The 21590-nt window shown below is 42.9% G+C and overlaps 1 protein-coding gene across 1 annotated transcript; it reads right to left on the bottom strand.

Moving 5' to 3' along the window:
• Positions 1 to 17167: 17167 nt before the first annotated feature.
• LOC121406815 lies at positions 17168 to 18417 on the bottom strand. Its single transcript, XM_041597684.1, has 2 exons — positions 17790 to 18417; positions 17168 to 17757 (listed from the first exon to the last, which is right to left on the bottom strand). The coding sequence occupies exons 1-2, from the start codon at positions 18415 to 18417 to the stop codon at positions 17168 to 17170; spliced, it is 1218 nt and encodes a 405-aa protein (XP_041453618.1).
• Positions 18418 to 21590: the final 3173 nt, after the last annotated feature.

The following is a 21590-nucleotide window of genomic DNA, read 5'->3' as shown; positions in this document are numbered from 1 at the left end:
AATGAATAGGCTTAGGTATTTTGTTGACACATGTTTATTTCACTGAGGTCATTCAAGAGTCTTCCAGAATGTGATTACTCCAGAAAGGAGAATGTTCTTTTAAAAGACAATACCAGAAGCTTCCATAATAGTGAATACTATATAGAAGCCTCGAGAATAGTGAATTTTAGAATGATCTAGAATAGTTGTAATTATAGAGCTGGCAGATTCTTCAAGGATCATCACATCATATGAGATCACTTCACCAGATCAGATCAGAGCTAAGAGTTTCACGCCAGACTTTATGTCAGAGCATACTTCATTACCACCTGGAATATTTACCCGTCATCAATGAACTGTTTGCAATTATTTTGAGAGAGGAATTCTCAGTTCTCATCAAGATCATCAACCTGTTTTATTGAACACTCTTCAACCCATGGATTGCTGAAATTGACTGTTAATCATAATCAACATCGTCTTCACGGACACTTCAACTCATTACAGTGACTCTTATTATTCATCGTTCTTCAACATCAGTTTCATCATCGCCATCATTAATAAGGAATCTTCCCAGCCTACTTGGAATATATATATTGGACTATCATAACAGTGAATTATAACCCTGGATTGTACATCAGACACTTCAAGAGATTGATGTAAGATTATTTGGTTTTATTTTGTTTAAGTACATGATCAATTTCCTGTAATAACAAAAAGGGAAATTAAATTTCAAATCTTCTTTGTTATTTGTTGCAGTATCGTAACAAATAATTTTGGGGGCTTGTCCGGGAAACGAAAACCACATTTGCACAAAAAGCCAATTTGAAACTAAAACCAGTTTTCCTGGAAACGAAAGCCAATTTGAGACGAAAGTCAGTTTGAAACAAAAACCAATATGAATTGAAAACATTTTGGAAATTTTTGGAAAGTTCTAGAATATACTGTACTGTGTTATTACTTGCTTGTATTTGTGTATATTCACCATGGCTACATTTGATGTTGAAGAATTTCTTGCAATGACAGAATTGTCATATGATCATTTGAAGTCACTGAAAAAAGATGATTTGATAACAGTTTGTGATCATTTGGGTGTATCTCTAGCCCCAGGTTTAAAGAAGGCAGAGATAATTGACTTGTTAGCTAGTCACATGAAGCTTACAGAGGAGTCTGAAACTTCTATCAATATGTCAGAGGATGCACATATCAAACTGGCAAACATTGAATTGGAAAAGGAAAGAATCAAAGAAAACCTTGAAAAGGAAAGAATCAGAGAAAACATTGAAATGGAGAAGATGAGATTAGAGTACCAGTTGAAATTGAAAGAAATGGAGTTAGCTCATGCAAGTACTAATACTAACTTTGTTAAAGACAAATCTCCCCAAGGCTTTGATGTGGCGAAGAACATTCGCCTCGTGCCAAAATTTGATGGAGAGGGAGTTGATACATATTTTGTGTCATTTGAAAAAGTGGCCAAGAGATGAGATTGGCCCGAGGAATACTGGACTCTTCTCCTCCAAAGTGTTTTTGTTGGAAAGGCTGTAAAAGTCTATTCTTCGCTTTCTGAAATGCAATCATGTGACTATGCTACAGTGAAAGAAACAATTCTCAATGCATATGAGTTGGTACCAGAAGCGTACAGACATAAATTTAGGAACATGCAAAGACAATCAGGCCAGACATATGTTGAATTTGCTAGGGTAGTATCCCTAAATTAGACCCCAAAGTAGCCAATCTGGAATAAAATTATTGGAAATGTTTTTTTGACTGATTTGAGTAGGTATGGGTGTCAACATTTACCAAAAAAAAGTTAGGATGAATACGGGTTGGGGAAAGTGCTTTTTTTCAAGGTCAAAGGTCAATGACCTTTTCATATATACTGTATAATTGTGTCTATGAGATGGAAAGGTGCAGGTTGGTGATAATGGTGTCAAAATGCACAAATTCTTACCAGAATATCAAATGAAATAAAATTAAGTACCTAGAATGCACATTCACCGATAAAATTCAAGGTCAAAGCCTTTCAAAGGTCAATGACCTTTTTTTACCTTATATACCATACTGCATAATGGTATCTCTGAGATGATAAGGTACAGGCTGGCGATCATGGTGTCAAAATGTACAGATTCTTACAAGAAGATAAAATAGAATGAATTCAAGTACTTAGAATTGACATTCACCAATGAAATTTAAGGTCAAAGGTTTTAAAAGGTCAATGACCTTTTTACATTATATTTACCATACTGTATAATGGTATCTATGAGATGAAAAGGCACAGGTTGGTGATCATGGTGTCAAAATACACAGATTCTGACCAGAAGACCAAATGAAATAAAATTAAGTACCTAGAATGCACATTCACCCATAAAATTTAAGGCCAAAGGTCAATGGCCTTTTATACATTATATACCATATTATATAATGGTATCTCTAAGATAAAACGGCGGAGGTTGTGTTCTTGGTGTCAAAATACACAGATTCTTACAGGAAGATGAAATAAAATGAAATTAAGCATCAAGAATTTACATTCACCTTTAAAATTCAAGGACAAAGGTCAATGTCCTTTTTAACATAAGATAATGATAATGGTATCTCTGAGATAAAAACATCACAGGTTCGTAATCTTGGTGCCAAAATGCAAAGATTTGTACCACTGTAGATTAAACAACACCAAAATCAGTATACAGAATATTGTTTCACGCTTGAATTCCAAGTTCAGATGAAATATTATATATACATATATATATACATGTATACATAAATACATACATACATATATATATATATGTATGTGTGTATAATCTGTATGACATAAAAATAACAAAACATTTATCCTATGTGTTCATATTTGTGATAATGTAAATAAAGATGGCTAATTTGTAATGAAAACATGGAGGTTTCATAATTTCAGTCTGAAGTAAGGTCATGGAGAATGTATTTAGGGGTCAGAGGTCAATGAACTCTTTCCAAAATATCAGTGGAAATTAAGTTTAAAAAAGGTGATAACCAACTAACACTTCTTCATATACTGCGATGCATTTCCAAAAGCAATGAAAAAAAATGAAATGGATTGTGCAATTTGAAATTTGATGCATCATAATATCTAAATCAAGGTTGTCGTGTCTTTTTCTCTCCAGCGATAGTCCATTCATCTCATTAGCTTAATCTTCTGAAAATGGATAGGATAAGTATAAATCTCATGTCACAGCTAGCATCATCTGAGAGCATTTCCAAACAGCAGAGGGATGACGATGAACATGAAATGAAGGCCATCATTAGAGCTGCAGTTTTTGTCACAGTAAATGGCATGTATCTCAACTTTAACAAAGATGAATTCCCGTATTATTAATTCCCTCTCATTCCGAGCTGCCAGAATCTCTTGAGATGCTAATGCTGCATGACAATACTTCATATCTGCTCTCTAGCTGCCGTAGGTCACTCATGATGCTATTTCTACTAGGTATCAGTTTGTACAAGGATCATGTATTTGGTCCAGAACAACTGATTGCTATCATACATAGTAATGAAATTCAAAAGGAGATAATGGCTTACAAGTACACATCCATTGACCTAACAACAGTCCTACAGCACCACTTCCAGTTCTTGAGGATCAAGCTGTGCAACATATCAGTAATAATATAGATCCTGGTATGTTATCCCTTGACAGAACATAAGGCTTTCATTGAATGGGCCAGATCAAAGTCCTGAAAATGTCAGAAGGTTTCCAAGAGTTTGATTACTCTTTGCTGAAGTTGAGACACTTAACTGCATTTACTATGACAAAAGCTGCAGCTCTAATGATTGCCTAATTTCAATTCTTCATCATTGTCCCTGGCTATATGAAAACGTTCTTGGATGATGCCTATCTTTTCCATTTACAGCTTAAGTTATAGTATTGATTGGAGCATTTGAGGTTAGTGAAATATTGCTACAGAGAAATTAGTACCTTGATTTAGATTTATAAAATGCATATCTAAATGCTGCTACTTTAGACAACTTCACCATTTCAAATTATATCATAAAAGATTTTTTTTACACTTTTGGCAATGCATTACTACAGTATATATTAAAGAGTGCTATTTCATTTAAATTTCACCTCGAACTTGTATTTTGACATCATCTTTGGTCAAGGAATCAACTACTAGTATTAAATTTCTGTTCATTTTCCACACAGGTGAGTCTTTTTCCCATCAGAATCACTATATATATACATGCCACAATCAAGTTATCGACCTATTTACTTAAATTTCCAGTCGTTTTTTACATAGTTCATTGACCTCTAACCCCTAAATATATTTTTCATGGCCATTATTTATCCTTATTTCAAAGTGAAATTATTAAACATCCAAGTTTTCATTACAAATAGCTATCTTTCTTTCTATTATTCACAAAAAATGTGAATATAATGGATTAATTTCTTTTTTGGGGAATCATGAATGGATATATCAATATTTATTAACTTTTGACCTTTGACATTGGATATCAAAGGTGAAGGATAATTCTTTAATATTATTTTGTGCCTTGTTATCTTCTTGCAAAAATTGCTTTTTGACACCAAAATCACCAACATGCAGCGTTTTATCTCAGAGATACCATTATACGATATATATAACCTATGTAAAAAGGTCATTGACCTTTGACCTTGAACTTTGTGGATTAATGCACTCTGGGTACTTATTTTCATTTTATTTGATCTTCCTGTAAGAAATTCTGCATTTTGACACCAAGATCACTAACCTGCGCCTTTTCATCTCAGAGATACCATTATACCGTATATGGTATATAATGTAAAAAAAGGTCATTGACCTTTGAAAAGTTTTGACCTTGAATTTCATTGGTGAATGAGCACTGAATGTACTTGATTTGATTTTATTTGATCTTCTTGTAAGAATCCGTGCATTTTGACACCAAGATCATCAACCTGCGCCTTTTCATCTCAGAGATACCATTATATCGTATATGGTATAGAATGTAAAAAAGGTCAATGACCTTTGAAAGGCTTTGACCTTGAAAGTTTTCGCTTAATGTACATTCTGGGTACTTAATTTCATTTTATTTGATATTCTGGTAAGAATTTGTGCATTTTGACACCATTATCACCAACCTGCACCTTTCCATCTCATAGACACAATTATACAGTATATATGAAAAGGTCATTGACCTTTGACCTTGAAAAAAAGCACTTTCCCCAACCCGTATTCATCCTAACTTTTTTTTGGTAAATGTTGACACACATACCTACTCAAATCAGTCAAAAAAACATTTCCAATAATTTTATTCCAGATGGTTACTAATTACGGGATACTAGGGAACAAGAAATGATGTTCGATAAGTGCTACAGATCACTGAAAGTTGACAAAGATTTTGTTCACCTTAGGGAAGTTGTCCTCCTAGAAGAATTCAAAAAGAGTCTTCCTTTTGGCATTAAATCTTACTTAGATGACCACAGAGTTACTGAAGTCAATAAAGCAGCCATAGTAGCTGATGAATTTGAGGTCACACATAAGGGTAGTGGAGATAGGCCTCCTTTCAAGAATTATTGGAAAAAGAAAGGTAAAGGGTCATTTGAATCCCACAATAAACCTAGTGAGGGAAAATATACAAGCAAGGACAAAGACACTAACAAGAATCAGGCTAGTGGGGGCACAGAATCAACCAAAAGGTCTGAGAGTCGTAGTTCCAAAATTTGTACTCATTGTCATAAATCGGGACATTTGAAAGAATCATGTTGGAAATTGGTTGGAATGCCAACCAAAGGTAAGAAAGACATAGGTTTTGTCAAGCAAACAAGTGTTCCCTCGATGGAGTTTTTCCCATCATAGCCCATTCGAGATGTTGAGAGTGTTTCTCTGGTATTTGCTGATAAAGTCAAGCAGGTTGATGAAACCTTTAAAAGTTTTTTGTATGATGGTGAAGTATCCCCTTGTTCGACTGGTGCTACTTGTAGGTCAGTGGTGATCCTTAGGGATACAGGGGCTGCACAGTCCCTGATGGTGCCAGGGGATTTGGCTCTTCCTCCGGAGAGTTCAGAGAATGCCAAAGTCTTAATTCAAGGTATTGGCCCAAATTTCATGTCGGTTCCTTTGCATAAGGTCGACTTAAAGTGTGACCTAGTTAGTGGTCCTGTGACTGTTGGAGTCGTTCAAGAATTACCCATGGAAGGTGTTGATTTCTTGTTAGGTAACGACTTGGCTGGAGATAAAGTTGTTGCATCTCCAGTGGTTTCAGAGAAACCTGTGGAAGTAGCTGAAACTGAATTGTTGCAGGAAGATTTTCCAGGGATTTTCCCGGATTGTGTTGTTACTAGGTCTCAGACTCGTAGAGCTGAAAAAGATGATGCGGAATCTGCTGATGTAAAGGAGAGTACTGATGTCTGGTTAGCTGAAACCTTTTTCAAGGATATGAATGGGGATAGTGTTGAAGGCTCTGTTGCTAACAATGATAGTTTGTTTAGTAAATCCTCCCTTGTACAGGCACAACAGGCAGACCCAGAATTAAAAAGCTTGTCACAGAAAGCATGTTCTGAGGCTGATAAGGTTCCTGAGTGCTTTTATGTCAAAGATGACATTTTGATGAGGAAGTGGAGACCTCCCCGGAGACCAGCTGATGAAGATTGGTGTATAATTCACCAGGTTGTAGTTCCTCCTTGTTACCGCACGGATATTCTGAAAATGGCTCATGAGTTACCTATGACAGGTCATGTTGGTATTCGGAAGACAGAAGATAGAATTATGAGGCATTTCTATTGGACTAAGATGCACAAAGATGTTGTGCATTTCTGTAAGACATGTCATACATGTCAGATTATTGGTAAGGCACAGCCTTCTATCAAGCCTGCTCCATTGACACCCATTCCTGCATTTGATGAACCTTTTACTAGGGTTCTTGTTGATTGTGTCGGACCCTTACCCAGAACGAGGTCGGGTCACAGATTTCTCCTGACAATTATGGACTTGTCTACACGTTTTCCAGAGGCGATACCTTTGAGGAGTATCACTGCAAAGACAGTGGTACAGGCGTTAGTGCAGTTTTTCACTCGGTATGGTCTGCCTAAGGAAATTCAGTCTGACCAAGGGTCAAATTTCATGTCAGGAATATTTCAGCAAGTTATGAAGGAGTTGGGAATAAAGCAGATCAAGTCCTCTGCTTATCGCCCACAGTCCCTAGGAGCGTTAGAACGCTATCATCAGACCCTGAAGACCATGATTAGGGCTTATTGTGAAGACTATCCCAATAAAGGGATCTCATTCCTACTGTTTGCAACTAGGGATTCCCCGAATGAGTCCACAGGTTTCAGTCCACTTGAATTGGTCTATGGTCATGAGGTTAGGGGTCCCCTAAAGCTTATCAAGGAGAGGTTTATGGTTCAGGATGATGATGTAAACCTTCTAGACTATGTGTCAAAGTTTAGAGAAAGGCTCTCAAAAGCTTGTGATGTGGCTAAGGAACACTTGAAAGAGTCGCAGGGGAAAATGAAAGCTCACGCTGACAAAAATGCAAAAGAGCGAAGTTTCAAGCCTGGAGACAAAGTGTTAGTGTTGTTGCCTTTGCAAGGTGAGCCCTTGAAACCTAGGTTTAGCAGTCCCTACATAGTAAAAAAGAAATTGAATGATGTCAACTATGTGATCAGTACCCCTGATCGAAGAAAGTCTCAAAGAGTTTGTCATGTAAACATGTTGAAAGAATACTTTGAGTGAGAGGCTAGTCAGCCAATAGGTATAACACAGGTCAAAGAAGAAGAAAAGCATTTAGATGTACATGAAGAAGAATGCTATGAAAAGACAGATAATGAATTGTCTTATACAGATGTATCTAAGAACGAACCATGTGGTGTAAAGTTGTCTAACTCAGAGATGTTAGGAAATATGGATGAGGGATTAAAACACCTGCCTGAAGATCAGAGAAATGATATATCTGGCCTGTTAAGAGACTATGAAAATGTATGTAAAGACAAACCAGGTCGTACACCTTTAACTGTACATGATGTAGACGTAGGTGATGTAAGACCTATCAAACAGAATCCTTATAGGCTCAATCCAAGCAAGTTGGAAATGGTGAATAAGGAAATAGAGTTTATGTTAGATAACGACATAATCGAACCGAGTCAGAGTAATTTACAATCAATAACTGGGATATACCAATTTGATTTGCTAGTTCATTACAATTAACTTGCGTGCCGAATATAGAGTACACAATTTTCCTGCGCGCGCGCTGCATCTCCCTATTGACGCACTATCCCAAGATCATCGCGCAATTTGGCGTCCGTTTCCTCTTTTACTTTCGCCTGCGGTCGAGTTCAGACGCAAAGCTAAGTACACTCTCCAAAATTGCAATTCTTTTTTTCGTTTTGGATACTTTTATTGTGCATTCTTCCCTTATTTCAATCTTATTTCTTTCATCTAAGATTGTTGTAAGATTATCCCGTCGCGCGGAGCTTCCGTGATATTTATTTCACGTTTCTTGTTCCTCTTCGTGAGTTTGTCTTTTTAAGATACGTTTCTCAACAGGCGGGTTGTCTTCACTTCTCCGCCCCATAGCTCCGCGCCTTCCTGCGTGTCGCGGGCGTTAACTTCGCTCCTTTTAATTCCTTCAATTCTTTTTATTCACTGACTTCTTCGTTTATACGACTCTCGTCGTGAATTTAATTGAATTATTTCTCCACAGATAGGTTCTGTAGGACGTCAGGAGCGTCGTATTTCAGTCTCGTTTCAGGTTCTTTGTTTCTTGTTTCGAGTTAGTTGATTGTTCTTTTGTTTCAATCAATCCTTTGTTCTTGTGTTTATTAATTGAATTAATTAGTTAATTAATTAATTAATTGATTATTTGATTCTTTAATTCTTGACTTGCTCCTTTGCCTCGTCTTGAATTGAATTAATTTTATTTTCCTCTCCACAGCTTAGGCTATGCTGGACAGGTAGGGGCGTCGCCCTTTATTTGTTCTCAAACTTGTCTTCAACTTGTTGTTCTTGTTTTGAGTTGATTGATTGTTCTCTTGTGTTTCAATCAATCTTTTACTCTTAATTGATTAATTGATCAATTGTTATTCAACCTTTGATTAATTGTTTAATTAATCGCCCTTCTTGTTCTCAAACTAGTTTTCAACTTGTTGTTGTTCTTGTTTTGAGTTGGTTGATTGTTCTCTTAGGTTCCAATCAATCTTTTATTCTTAATTGATTAATTGATCAATTGTTGATTAACCTTTTGGTTAATTGTTTAATTATTAATTAATTTTAATAATTATTTTGTTAGAAAAAAAAAAACAGATCAGCTTAGGGCGTCCTTTTGCCGCCTATTACTTGTTTCTTTTCGACCCTTGTCAAAAGAACAAAAAAAAAAAAAAAACCTTGTGGTTTTTTTTTCTTAGCTGATCTTGCTCTTCGTCTTGGACTTAGACATTTCTGTTTTTAATTAATTAACGTCATGTCGAGCCCTTCCCGCTCTTGTTATTAATTAAAAAAAAAAAAAAATCTTCTTAACTTTGTTCTCTTAACTCATGTTTAAGAAGGTGATCCTTTTTTTTACCTGACTTATTAATTTGATTAATAATTTCTGGTATGGATCTTAGTTTGTCACCTTTCTTGTCCACCCACCCCTCCACCCCCTCTCTGTTTTCGCCCCTACTTGTTCTTTTTAGTTAAGAACTTACCAGGTAGATGAGCTCTTCGACTCATCTCTTGATGACTCCAACCTGCCGCTGGGAGAGAACCAGACATGGCATTGTCCCTGTGATCAGCGGCGGTGAGTATGAGGGCAAGAGAACGAGACCCTTTGCGTGGGGCTCTTAGGGTGGAACCGTGGTTTGCGTCCACGTGCCCTGGAAGAGGAAGGGTGGAACCGTGGAGTTGCGTCCACGTGCCCAACAGGGTGGAACCGTGGAACGGCGTCCACGTGCCCGAGCGTTTCAGTGTGGAACCGTGGCGCAGCGGCCAAGTGCCTGAAAGGTGATAGCCAAGGCTCCCTCGACGGGACCTGAACCTACTTGGGGAGTGTTGTACTAGTATAGAAAACCTCACTCCTCCAGGGCTGCTTGACCCACCGGCTATCGGGTCCGACAAGTCCAGGTTAAGAGCGTGGGACTCTTTTCCTGGCACAGACTAGGCTCGATGCTTTGTCAGCCTCCGTCAGGGAGCATTAGCAAAGGGCTACCAGCCCCTAGTCGCTAGAGACACGTGAGTTTGACCCCGTCAATCTCATGATTAACTGATCAGGGTGGAACCGTGGAATCGCGTCCGCGTGCCCTTTAAGGTGGAACCATGAAATTGCGTTCATGTGCCTGAACGGCTTGATCAGATTGGGTGACTTTCTCATGCGAGATATCACGTCCCCATCCCTGTCTCTTGTGCCCTCTTCTGCCCCCCCGGCGGGGGCCGCTCAGAAGAGGAAGAAGAAGAAGAAATTCTTGGTCGCTAATCCCGCTTTGCGGGCAGACCTATCTTTATGATTCTTGTGCCGATGGCCAGGCGTCGTAACTTCATGTTACAACAGAACGCCCTCGAGTATCACGGATCTTTATCCTCATGCTCCCTGTCAGCTAAAACCGCCGTGTCCAGCACCGGGCAGGTCAAGCAGACAGCCGCCATCTCGCACCTCGGAGAGTCACCGGCAATATCATGATTCGCCGGCTCACACACCTGCAAGGGAAATCCCCACTAATACACAGGTGTTATCGACATACGGGCATCGCCTGCCATTATGTCACCAGACTCCCGATAATTGTACCCTCTTCTGTCCCCCGGCGGAGGCCGCACAGAAGAGGAAGAAGAAGAAGAAATTTTAGGTTGCGGGCAGACCTTTCTTTCTTATTCTTGTGCCGATGGCCAGGCGTCGTAACTTCATGTTACAACAGAACGCCCTCGAGCATCACGGATCTTTATCCTCATGCTCCCTGTCAGCTAAAACCGCCGTGTCGAGCACTGGGCAGGTCAAGCAGACAGTCGCCATCTCGCACCTCGGAGAGTCACCGGCAATATCATGATTCGCCGGCTCACGCACCTGCAAGGGAAATCCCCGCTAATACACAGGTGTTACCTACATACGGGCATCGCCCGCCATTATGTCGCCAGACTCCCGATAATTGTACCCTCTTCTGCCCCCGGCGGGGCCGCACAGAAGAGGAAGAAGAAGAAGAAATTCTAGGTCGCTAATCCCGCCTTGCGGGCAGACCTTTCTTTCTGATTCTTGTGCCGATGGCCAGGCGTCGTAACTTCATGTTACAACAGAACGCCCTCGAGCATCACGGATCTTTATCCTCATGCTCCCTGTCAGCTAAAACCGCCGTGTCGAGCACCGGGCAGGTCAAGCAGACAGTCGTCATCTCGCACCTCGGAGAGTCACCGGCAATATCATGATTCGCCGGCTCACGCACCTGCAAGGGAAATCCCCGCTAATACACAGGTGTTATCGACATACGGGCGTCGCCCTCCATTATGTCACCAGACTCCCGATAATTGTGGGTCAGGCGTCGCAACTCTCATGTTGTTTCATACTCCCATGAGCAGTGCGGGTAATTCACCCACGCTTCATATCAGCTTCAGCCGCCTTGCTAAGCACCGTGCGGTTCAAGCAATCACCTGTCCTCTCACACCGGGCATTTATTGAAACACTGTTCACCTACACGGTGACCCCCGTTTCTATGCAGGTGCTTCCGACATACGGCTTTCAAGCATCAACATGTCGGCAAGCTCTCGGTGACCGACGGCTGGACGTTGCATCCGTACAGGTTGCATCTATGCGTCCCCGAGCATTACGGGTTTTTACCCTCGTGTTCTCCGTCTTTATAAGACCGCCGCGGTCTTATTGCCGGTGTCGGGTATTGAGCGGATTGAGATTCCTCTCGCCTACCCGCACTCCGGGGAGCCATCGGCGAGTTTTACCTGCATGGGTATCCCCCCTTATTATGCAGGTACTCCCGAATTTGCCCTCTACATCAAGCTCACTTAGGGCGACGGCTCTTTCAGCGGTAACTCTCTCCATTCTACCCCCTAAGCGGGCCTGTAGATTGGAGGTAAGAATCTCTAACATACCGCATGCCGCACTTCTCTCGTGAGAATGTTTGGCTGCTTTGAGAGGGCAACCTATCACGCGCGCGGACCGTCCGCCAAGGCGACGGGACCGTCGGTTTCTGGCCTGAACCTCACTTTCTATTCGAAAGTAAGGGTGCCCTGTCTTACTTAGCTCCTACTCTTGTAAGGTTAGAGTCAGGGCTAGTACAGACACCCGTCCTCCAGCGATCGCCGCTGTAGAGAGGGCGACTCCGATATGAGCACCATCACCGCCCAGCGGTATGTCTCACTATCTCGTAGCTCTCCGAGCTTATGAGTATGTATATCGGATCTGAATGTCACGGCGATTAAAAGTTCTCCTGTGCTTAGTAATCGCTATGCCTTCACCACCCGGTGCATTATGGTTATTTTAACCTATTTGTCTCGTATTTGGGCGGCTCGTACGAGCCCTGCCCGAGCTGCCATCACCGGTCGTCCCCCCGGACACCGCCGGCAGCACCCGCACTGAATATCTGGAGGGAATCAGCTTTTCATATGCTAGATATCCCTCCTGTTGACATTCACAGCTGTTCCCCGAGTCTTTCCCGGTCGGGTAAGCATCATCTCGGAGGAAAGAAACCGCCGTACATCTCATGAGATTGTTGGCTATGTACGTGCGTTCAAGCTTGTTTAAAGCCCCAGGATTCTCTGTCGGCATTCTATGCCTACTTTCTGGGCACACCCACCGTGCCGGGTCGGCGAGTTTACACCAAACTGTACGCCGCCAGACCATCGGTCGAGCTCTAACAGTCTATCTTATAGACTGCCCTCTATGTGGGTCAAGCTTGCGGGCGTCTCCGCCGTTTCCTCCTTGTGTGGAGTGGTCTACGGTCAATGTTTTTACCGTGCCCGTTTGTTGAATCGTCTTCTTATTTAGAAGCCTTTTCACACGGCACACTCGAGTCGCCTCGCATGCTGCTCTCATCCTCCTTCCATGCAATGCATGTGGCCATGGTCACCGCGCGACCGAGGATGATGTAACCGTGGATGGATGTATGCTTATGCCTACCTAACCACGATCACTACGACCCGCTTTCTCTCGGGCCGACTGTGGATGAGTCTCTCCATGTAAGTGATTTACTTCACTGGAGTTCTTCTTTTAGAAGCTTAGATTCTCATCCCCCGCTGCTTAGGGCGTCATTTTTGCCGCCCCCCGCAGCTTTTCGGAACTCCTTATCTTACCGATATCGGACTGTTCCACGCTGCCGCAACTGGCGCCGGCGGTGCTTGCTCTTGCGATCACCAGAGAAACCAGGCTTTGTGGCTGTTTTCATAAACAACTGGTTCTCACCGCAGACTGAAGGAAATTTTTGTGATTACTTTCCTCAAGTCTCCTTACTCCTTCACTTGTTTCTTCAAGCGAGGACATCGACATTCTTAGCCAGTTTCCGTCCCTACTTGATAGGACAGGGCCGTTGTTACCTCATTCGATTCCGTTGGGAATGTAACTGTTGAGGTATCATATCTGGCGATGTCTGTTCGTTTAGAGCATCTCTTGATTGTCATTTACACGTAAGATCATGACAGAGACTTTTTCGCCAGCTCCCTCTGGCGTACGCTTGCTGCTGCTAAGGATTCCCCGCCCAGCGGACATCCATCGCAGCCTAGCCTTACGGGCTCTCTCGGCGATGGTGGCTTGAGCCAAGCCACCTCTTCCACCGCTGGCGCTGCACCCTCAGGCGGGTGCTTCAATCAGTACGGGAGAAAGGGGATCCTGAGTTCTCTCTCGATCACTCGGTCTATCACACTTGTTTTGTCGTGATGTGTACCGCGCTGTTTCTCTGACACGCCCGGTTGAGCTGTTTTGACCAGACTGCTCTATTCTACATAGGCAGCAGGTCCGCGGCATTTTCTTATTAACAGGATGGCACTCAATCGCTTTCTCGACACTTGACTGCTTTACGAGTGGTTTTCTTAAACCCTACTCTCCGTCGTTCCAGGTCCCTTTCGGACCGCTAGAAACTTTCTGCCACAGCCCTCTATCAAAATTCTGCAGATGTTCTGCCCTCACGCATTTGAGACAGATATCAAATTCTGGGCGCTTTCTCCCACGCGGAGGCTTCTGAGATATCCCGCCTTCTCAGATTGATCGGTTGATCACTTACTGAGCCTTAAAAGCTTCAGTTTTCCGATCACGATTCTTGTTGAAATTTTCAACAAAATCCGAATCTTACGATCTAGTCAGCTGGTGATGTTGTTCTCCTGACACTAGGCCGAGGGCCCATGATACTTAGTATCATTCTTCTTGGGCTCTTTCTATGGAATCGTCGTTTACGACTTCTTGAGGACCGCCTATTGTCGCTCCTCTTTCCTTCACTTTCTTGTTCTTAAGGACTTCTTCACATGAGGCTTTATTTGCCTCCTCTGTCCTTAAGGCAACGGCTTTCGTGTCTTCATCTCCCTATTTTTGCGCACTTCTTAGTCTAGACGTGCCTCCCTTCACGTTGAATCCATGTTGGTCTAGCAAATCAAATGGGTATATCCCAGTTATTGATAAATTATGAAAATACTTACCATGATTTTCTTATTTACGAGATAACTGGATATACCCATTTGAACCCTCCCTCCTACCCCTCGCCTTGTGTGACAACATGTCTTGCTTGCAGGCTCATGAGAGGAAATGGATGCCAAATTGCGCGATGATCTTGGGATAGTGCGTCAATAGACGTGTACTCTATATTCGGCACGCAAGTTAATTGTAATGAACTAGCAAATCAAATGGGTATATCCAGTTATCTCGTAAATAAGAAAATCATGGTAAGTATTTTCATAGTTGGAGTTCTCCTATTGTAATGGTTCCAAAGCCAGACGGCTCTCAGAGATTTTGCATTGATTACCGAAAGGTAAATGCAGTAACTAAGACTGACTCGTATCCAATTCCTAGGTTAGAAGATTGTATTGATAGAGTTGGAAATTCTGCCTATATCACAAAGATAGACTTGCTTAAAGGATATTGGCAAGTGCCACTGACTGACCGAGCCAAAGAGATATCAGCCTTTGTCACACCTGAAGGCTTATTTCGATGCAAAGTCATGCCTTTTGGAATGAAAAATGCACCAGCAACCTTCCAAAGGTTAACAAATCAAGTAATCGCCGGACTTGACAATTGTGTCGTATACATAGATGACATCCTAGTGTACAGTGATACTTGGAATGATCATCTGGATCATTTGAGAGCACTGTTTGACAGGCTGGATAAAGCGAATCTAGAAGTGAATCTGATGAAGAGTGAATTTGCCAAGGCAAAGGTCACATATCTTAGTCATGTGGTTGGTCAAGGGCAAGTGCTACCAAGAGAAGCCAAGATACAAGCTATCTTAGACTATCCAATCTCCACAACTAAGAAAGAATTGCTCAGATTCTTAGGTATGAGTGGCTTCTACAGGAAATTTTCCAAATTACAGTACTGTGGTTAGTCCTCTGACAAACCTGCTGAAGGCAAAAGTGAAGTATGTTTGGTCTGACGAATGTCAAAGATCGTTTGAGAAATTAAAGGCCATTTTGGTGAATGAGCCTGTTTTGGCAGCTCCAAACTTCACAAAGCCATTCAAGGTAGCTATCGATGCATGTGATGTTGGAGTAGGAGCAGTATTGCTCCAAGAAGATGAAGAAGGCATCGAAAAACCAGTGTGCTACTTCTGTAAGAAACTCAATCGGTTTCAAAAGAAGTATTCAACTATTAGGCACTGAGTCTCGTACTAGCCCTTCAACAGTTTGAGGTGTATCTAACCAATGGAGAGATTACAGTCTATACAGACCACAATCCTCTTGTGTTTTTGGAGAAATTCAAAACAAAGAACCAAAGACTGTATAGATGGAGCCTAATGCTCCAACCATTCCCATTGAAAATTGTACACATAAAAGGAAAGAATAATGTAATTGCTGATGCTCTTTCAAGAGTATAAAAAGTGAAATTATTCATGATTTTGACCAAGTGTGTCATTTGAAGAAAATGTGTTTGATGTTCATTTATTTAAACATGTTCGTTAAGTACTATACCTTTGTACACGATAACTGTAAATGATTTATCAAGATGACTTAGAAAAGTTAAAAGAAAAAAAAAAGATAATCTTAAAGAAACCTTTACTACGGTAAAGCTTTCTTTTCCCCGGTGGGGGGAGGTGTTACAGAGAAGAAGAATTGTAAAAGCAATTACATTAATCTATTAGTTATTTCCTCTTTAAGGATAGCCAAGAATGATAAAGAACATTCCAGAATGTCTTTGTAAAAGCTTTTTGTTATGCAGGCCTTGCCTATTTAAAGGCCAAGGAATTTTATTGTTGAATAGGGAAAAGCCAAACAGTAGAATTGTATTGGTAGTGGAAATGAATAGGCTTAGGTATTTTGTTGACACATGTTTATTTCACTGAGGTCATTCAAGAGTCTTCCAGAATGTGATTACTCCAGAAAGAAGGAGAATGTTCTTTTAAAAGACAATACCAGAAGCTTCCATAATAGTGAATACTATATAGAAGCCTCTAGAATAGTGAATTTTAGAATGATCTAGAATAGTTGTAATTATAGAGCTGGCAGATTCTTCAAGGATCATCACATCATATGAGATCACTTCACCAGATCAGATCAGATCAGAGCTAAGAGTTTCATGCCAGACTTTATGTCAGATGTTGTTTGAAGGTTTGCATGGTGGCATGTACAATTGCTGATGTGGTTTACGGTACACCATGTGGAGTGTTATAGAAACAGTGGATAGAAGAAGAGAAAAAGTGGATAGGAGAGAAAGTGGAGATTTGAGAGTATTCTTTCTTGAAAATAGTCCTGAAAAGGACTGTAAACCAGAAGGAATGTTGAGTGAGAACAGCTTGAGTAGTAGAGCTGATGAGGAGATGCTGGCTTGAGTCGGCGAGTAGAGATGATGAGTAGTAGAGAGACTCGACGTTTCGGACAGGTTGACTGTCCGTCTTCAGGAGTGAGTGTTCGCTCGGCGTGCGGCGGTACTTGTGGCGTGCGTGCGGACGTGGGGGAAAGCTCTAGGCCGGCGGTCACGTCGGGCTGACGTCGTAGGTGGCGCTCTGTACGTGGGTCAGCGGTTTTGGCGGGAAACGAGTGGGCGTGGTATGCGGACGCGGTGAGTAGACGGCGGCGTGAGTTACGGCGGCGTGTGTGTGTGTGTCGGCGGTGTGGTAGGTACATCAATGGTGGCGTTCTGTGCGTGTTGGTCGGCGGACTCGTCGGGTAAGCTTCGGCGGGAGTGAGTGGGTGGCCTGGTGTACGGATGAGGTGTTGGGTCGTCGGCGGAGGTTGTAGCGAGGTGTTGGTGGCGGCGGTGTGTGCGTCGGCGGAGTCCCTGGTTGAGTTGGTGATGCAATCAGACTGCTGTGTTGGGTAGGAGGGCTCGGTGGGGTGACGGTGGATGGCGGGTTGTTTGTGGATTGGTTAGAAGTTTGATGGTGACGTAGGATTGGATGCCAGATGCTGTTGATGTGTAGGCCAGGGTCTTGAGGCACAGTGTTGTGTTGATGTATCTCAATGGCTTCCCTGACCCTTCTGGTATTCCAGTGCCGGATGTTGGTGATTAGGTGGCTCTTCTCCCATTCTATGCGGTGATTCTCTTGTTGTGCGTGCTTGACGATGGCAGATCGGTCCCAGTCGCTGCGTCGGTGGTGGGTCTTGTGTTCCTTGAGTCTGGTGTCGAAGTCTCGGCCGGTTTCTCCAATGTAGACTTTGTGCAGTCGCAGGGGATCGTGTAGACGCCTGGTTGCTTGTTGGATGGGTGCTTGTCCTTATGAGAGTGAAGGATGGAGTGTAGCTTACGAGAGGATTGGTGTCTGACGAGGATGTTGGCAGAGTGAAGGATGCGTTGTAGTCGGTGTGAGGTCTTGCCGATGTAGGGAAGTACTATGGTGGCGACAGGCTTGGTTTCGGTGCTGTTGGTGCTGGGTTGGTGGCTGGATGGTTGAGTGTTGATCCTTCTCCTGGGGTAATGGTTGATGGTGGTGAGTGCATTGGTCACGTGCTTGAGTTCTTGATGTAAGTGTGCCTTGTCGCTGAGTTGGTGGGCTCGTCTGACGAGAGTGTCGGCGACCGATTGGTGGATGGATGGGTGGTGGTGTGAGCGGAAGTTGAGGTAGCGGTCTGTCTGGGTAGGTTTTCGGTACACCTGGTGAGATGGAAATCCAGACGGTGTCTTAGTGATGAGAACGTCTAGAAATGGAATTGAGTTGTCGCGTTGGGTCTCCATGGTGAACTTGATGCTGGGGTGCTGGTGGTTGAGGTGGTTGAGAAACTGGTGAAGGTCAGGTGTGCTGTGCGGCCAGATGACAAAGGTGTCGTCGACGTAGCGGAGCCAGAGTGAAGGAGATTTGTCCGCAGTCTTGAGTGCTTGGTGCTCGAAATGTTCCATGAAGATGTTAGCAATGATTGGTGAGAGAGGTGAACCCATGGCTGCTCCTTGTAGTTGTTTGTAGTAGTTGTTGCGCCATTTGAAGGAGTTGGAGTTGAGACAGGTGAGGAGGAGGTCGTGGATCTGGTCTGGTGTGACTTTATGTCAGAGCATACTTCATTACCACCTCGAATATTTACCCGTCATCAATGAACTGTTTGCAATCATTTTGAGAGAGGAATTCTCAGTTCTCATCGAGATCATCAACCTGTTTTATTGAACACTCTTAAACCCATGGATTGCTGAAACTGACTATTTACTACACTGCGCTATACTTACCTATACCATCTCATCAAATTGCTATTCGTTACCCTGACTCGAATAGCCACCGGTAAAAAACTCCCCGAAAGAGGCTAACTGCAATCAGGTAGCCTGGGAAACCCGTCACGGGACGAGACCCATAAAACCCCCTTGCCACACATAAGCCTCCTCTTTCGTTACCGCGACGTCGTTGAGTACACTCGAAACGTTTAGCCACCGCGCAATTTTTTTTATGAATCACGATGTCTGAAGAAATAACTGACATAAACATCATTAATTCCCAATCCTCCCCCAACCCAAAAGATCTCAATAAAGGGGAGATCAACTCGGTCAAGACAAAGCCGAGGGCCATTATCTCGGTCAAGACAAAGCCGAGAAATAATAACAGCAAGATGATAAGGCGGCCAAGATAAAGCCGAAGAATAAGAAGTCTAACACTTATAACCCGGCCAAGACAACGCCGGCTAATGACACTACACAATTAGACACCCAGCCCCTTAGGCGGGAGGTAGACAAGGGTACGGATAAATCGGAAGAGGCTGCTTACACTCCTTCCGATCGGGGTAGCTCCTCATCAAAGAGTAGGGCGGGCAAGAAGAAGCCTCACGATGACCACTCGTGCTCTAATGACAATCAAGCTCGAATTAACGACCCACTACAACCCCTATATTCTATAAGAAGATTCGACTGGCCCGGGATTGTGACCGGTCAGTCCATTCATTGCCAGACCCCGCCGAGACGGGTCATCATCATCCGTTATCTATATAGTACAGTCCTCCAGGTTGGTGTATCATCGTACTTGTAGAATTGTACAGGAGTTTATACAGTGCTGTGGAATTAAGATCTATTCTACATACATGCGGTTTAAAAAATAATAAAAATGATAATAATAATAATAATACTAATAAAAAGGTATTATTAACATTTGTAGTAGTTGGATCTTGGAAGCCTTGCAGGCGATCCTCCCCCATCGGGTGCTGCAATCGACCCATCCCGACCCCGAGCCGCCCGAGACAATGGGCTAATGATAACTCGACTCATTCTAGACCATAATTCTATGTTCTAGACGTAGAGAGAGGCCTAGATCGCCTCATGCAGATCGCGGAGTTGGGGCTAATGATAACTCGCCTCGTACTAGCCGTAGATAAAAGGAGTTTTCTATCGTGGGAGAATCTGATTCGGAATTCGATTTCCTCCAACCCAATTCATCAGAAGAGATTGGGGGCGATTTCCCCCCATCAAATTCTTATAGCAGCTCCTTGCATTCCCTGAAAGCTGCCCAGCAAATGGGATTCGATCTAAGAGAATCACCATGAGGGGTACGAGAGAGTTCTGGCTTACTCAAACGCGATACTCCGACTAGTGGGAACAGGCATTCTAAATACTGCCCTCATCTTCGGGCCGAAAACAGTATACCAGTAGCGAATAAGTGAGAGAAGTCAATCTTCCGCCTGAACTCGTCCGTCTGCGATCAAGATGGACGCTCCGTATATAGATCCTGTTTTCGGGACGTCCGCTCCTAGATAAGCAATACTCTCGGCTTATACCCATCAGTAAAGAAGTCTCGAACTATTATCGGTTTGCCGCTCAAGACTTTGAGGATTTTTTGTGCATCCCTTCGGCCCCGGACGTTGCTTTCCGTGTCGGGGATGCGGGAGCGAGGAAGACTAGATCGGGCCGTAACCCTCTCCGCGGCACTGGTTACCACTCAGCCGACTATCAGCTTGCAGTTAATGCAGCGCTGGACGTGGCCGCCCGGAGCGGTATGATTTTCGCGATGTACTAGGGGTATCTGATATCCGCTCGTAGTGAGGCTGAGCGGCTTGGACTGAGTCTCTACCAATGACAAGAACTTATTGCTAGAGTCACAAAAATCGCTGATCTCCAGTATGAGTAAGCAGCAATCAACACTGCTATGCACAAGGGCAAGGAGGGCTAAAGACTAGATGCTCTCAAGATGATTGAGAAAGAGGCAGCTTCTGACTGAGCTGGACTTCTCAATCTCAATAAGCTTCCTTGCGAAGGTAAGGACTTGTTTCATGGACACTTTCAAGAAGTATTGGACAAGTCTTTTTCAGTCAGCACCACAGCTGACAAGACATTTTTTAGCTCTTCTTGAGTAGACCTAGTCCGCCAGGCCCTAGTCCAGGGCCAGGCCCAGACCAGAGACCTCCATACGCTAGCTCTAGCTCCATACCCCAGACCTATAATGAACATAAGGGGTCATCCCCCTCTTCCCTCGCTCTGGTAGCGACGCCAGGAATGAAAGGGGCTGCTGGGGAAAGTCATACGAATCCTCGTGGTGGGGGACGGGGCCGCCAGGCGTTCTTTCAATGCACCAAATTCAGGGCCCCCACTCATTACCGGGACTTATGTCAATCTAACACTAGCTCTTCCCCACCTTCCCAGTAGGCAGAAGACTATTTCTTTGCCTTTGCATTTCATTATTTGAAATCTGTTCCAAGTCCACAGCAATATGTGATATTGAGGTGTTCATGTGCAGTAAAAAAAAACAAAAACATAAAACAACTTTTTCATATCAGAAGAACATAGAAAGGAGGAAATAGTTGTGATGGATGAGATTGTCAAAATCATACCAGGCAAATCATACAGGCATAATGTTAAAACTTGCCAAACTTGGGTTACTTACAAAGTTGCGTTCACTTGTATAGAATGTAGACCTAGTAATATTCTTGATAATTTTGTGGCATCTGAGGTATATATCTACACTATTTTTGGCTTATAAAGCAATGACAGAAGAAACTTGTAGATGTGGTTTATGGAGTGGTCTTTGGATGCTCAGACAGTCTTGAGATCTCAAACCAAGGCCTGAGGGTGGTGAACCCTTAAGAATTGCTGCTATTGTCCATCAGTTTCTACCACACTTGCCACAATGATATCAGCTTCTCCTT

Source organism: Lytechinus variegatus, chromosome 2 (assembly GCF_018143015.1).
Source record: "Lytechinus variegatus isolate NC3 chromosome 2, Lvar_3.0, whole genome shotgun sequence".
In the NCBI taxonomy this organism is placed as follows: domain Eukaryota; kingdom Metazoa; phylum Echinodermata; class Echinoidea; order Temnopleuroida; family Toxopneustidae; genus Lytechinus; species Lytechinus variegatus.
The sequence above is the reverse complement of the archived record's forward strand: the minus strand, read 5'-3'. Positions and strand labels throughout refer to the sequence as shown.

Excerpts from the sequence above, each read along its gene's own strand:
- LOC121406815 (XM_041597684.1), bottom strand. The coding sequence starts at position 18,417 with ATGGGTTCACCTCTCTCACCAATCATTGCTAACATCTTCATGGAACAT. Across the intron at positions 17,758-17,789 it reads CGTCAGACACCAATCCTCTC|GACAAGCACCCATCCAACAA; the intron begins GTAAGCTACACT and ends CACTCTCATAAG.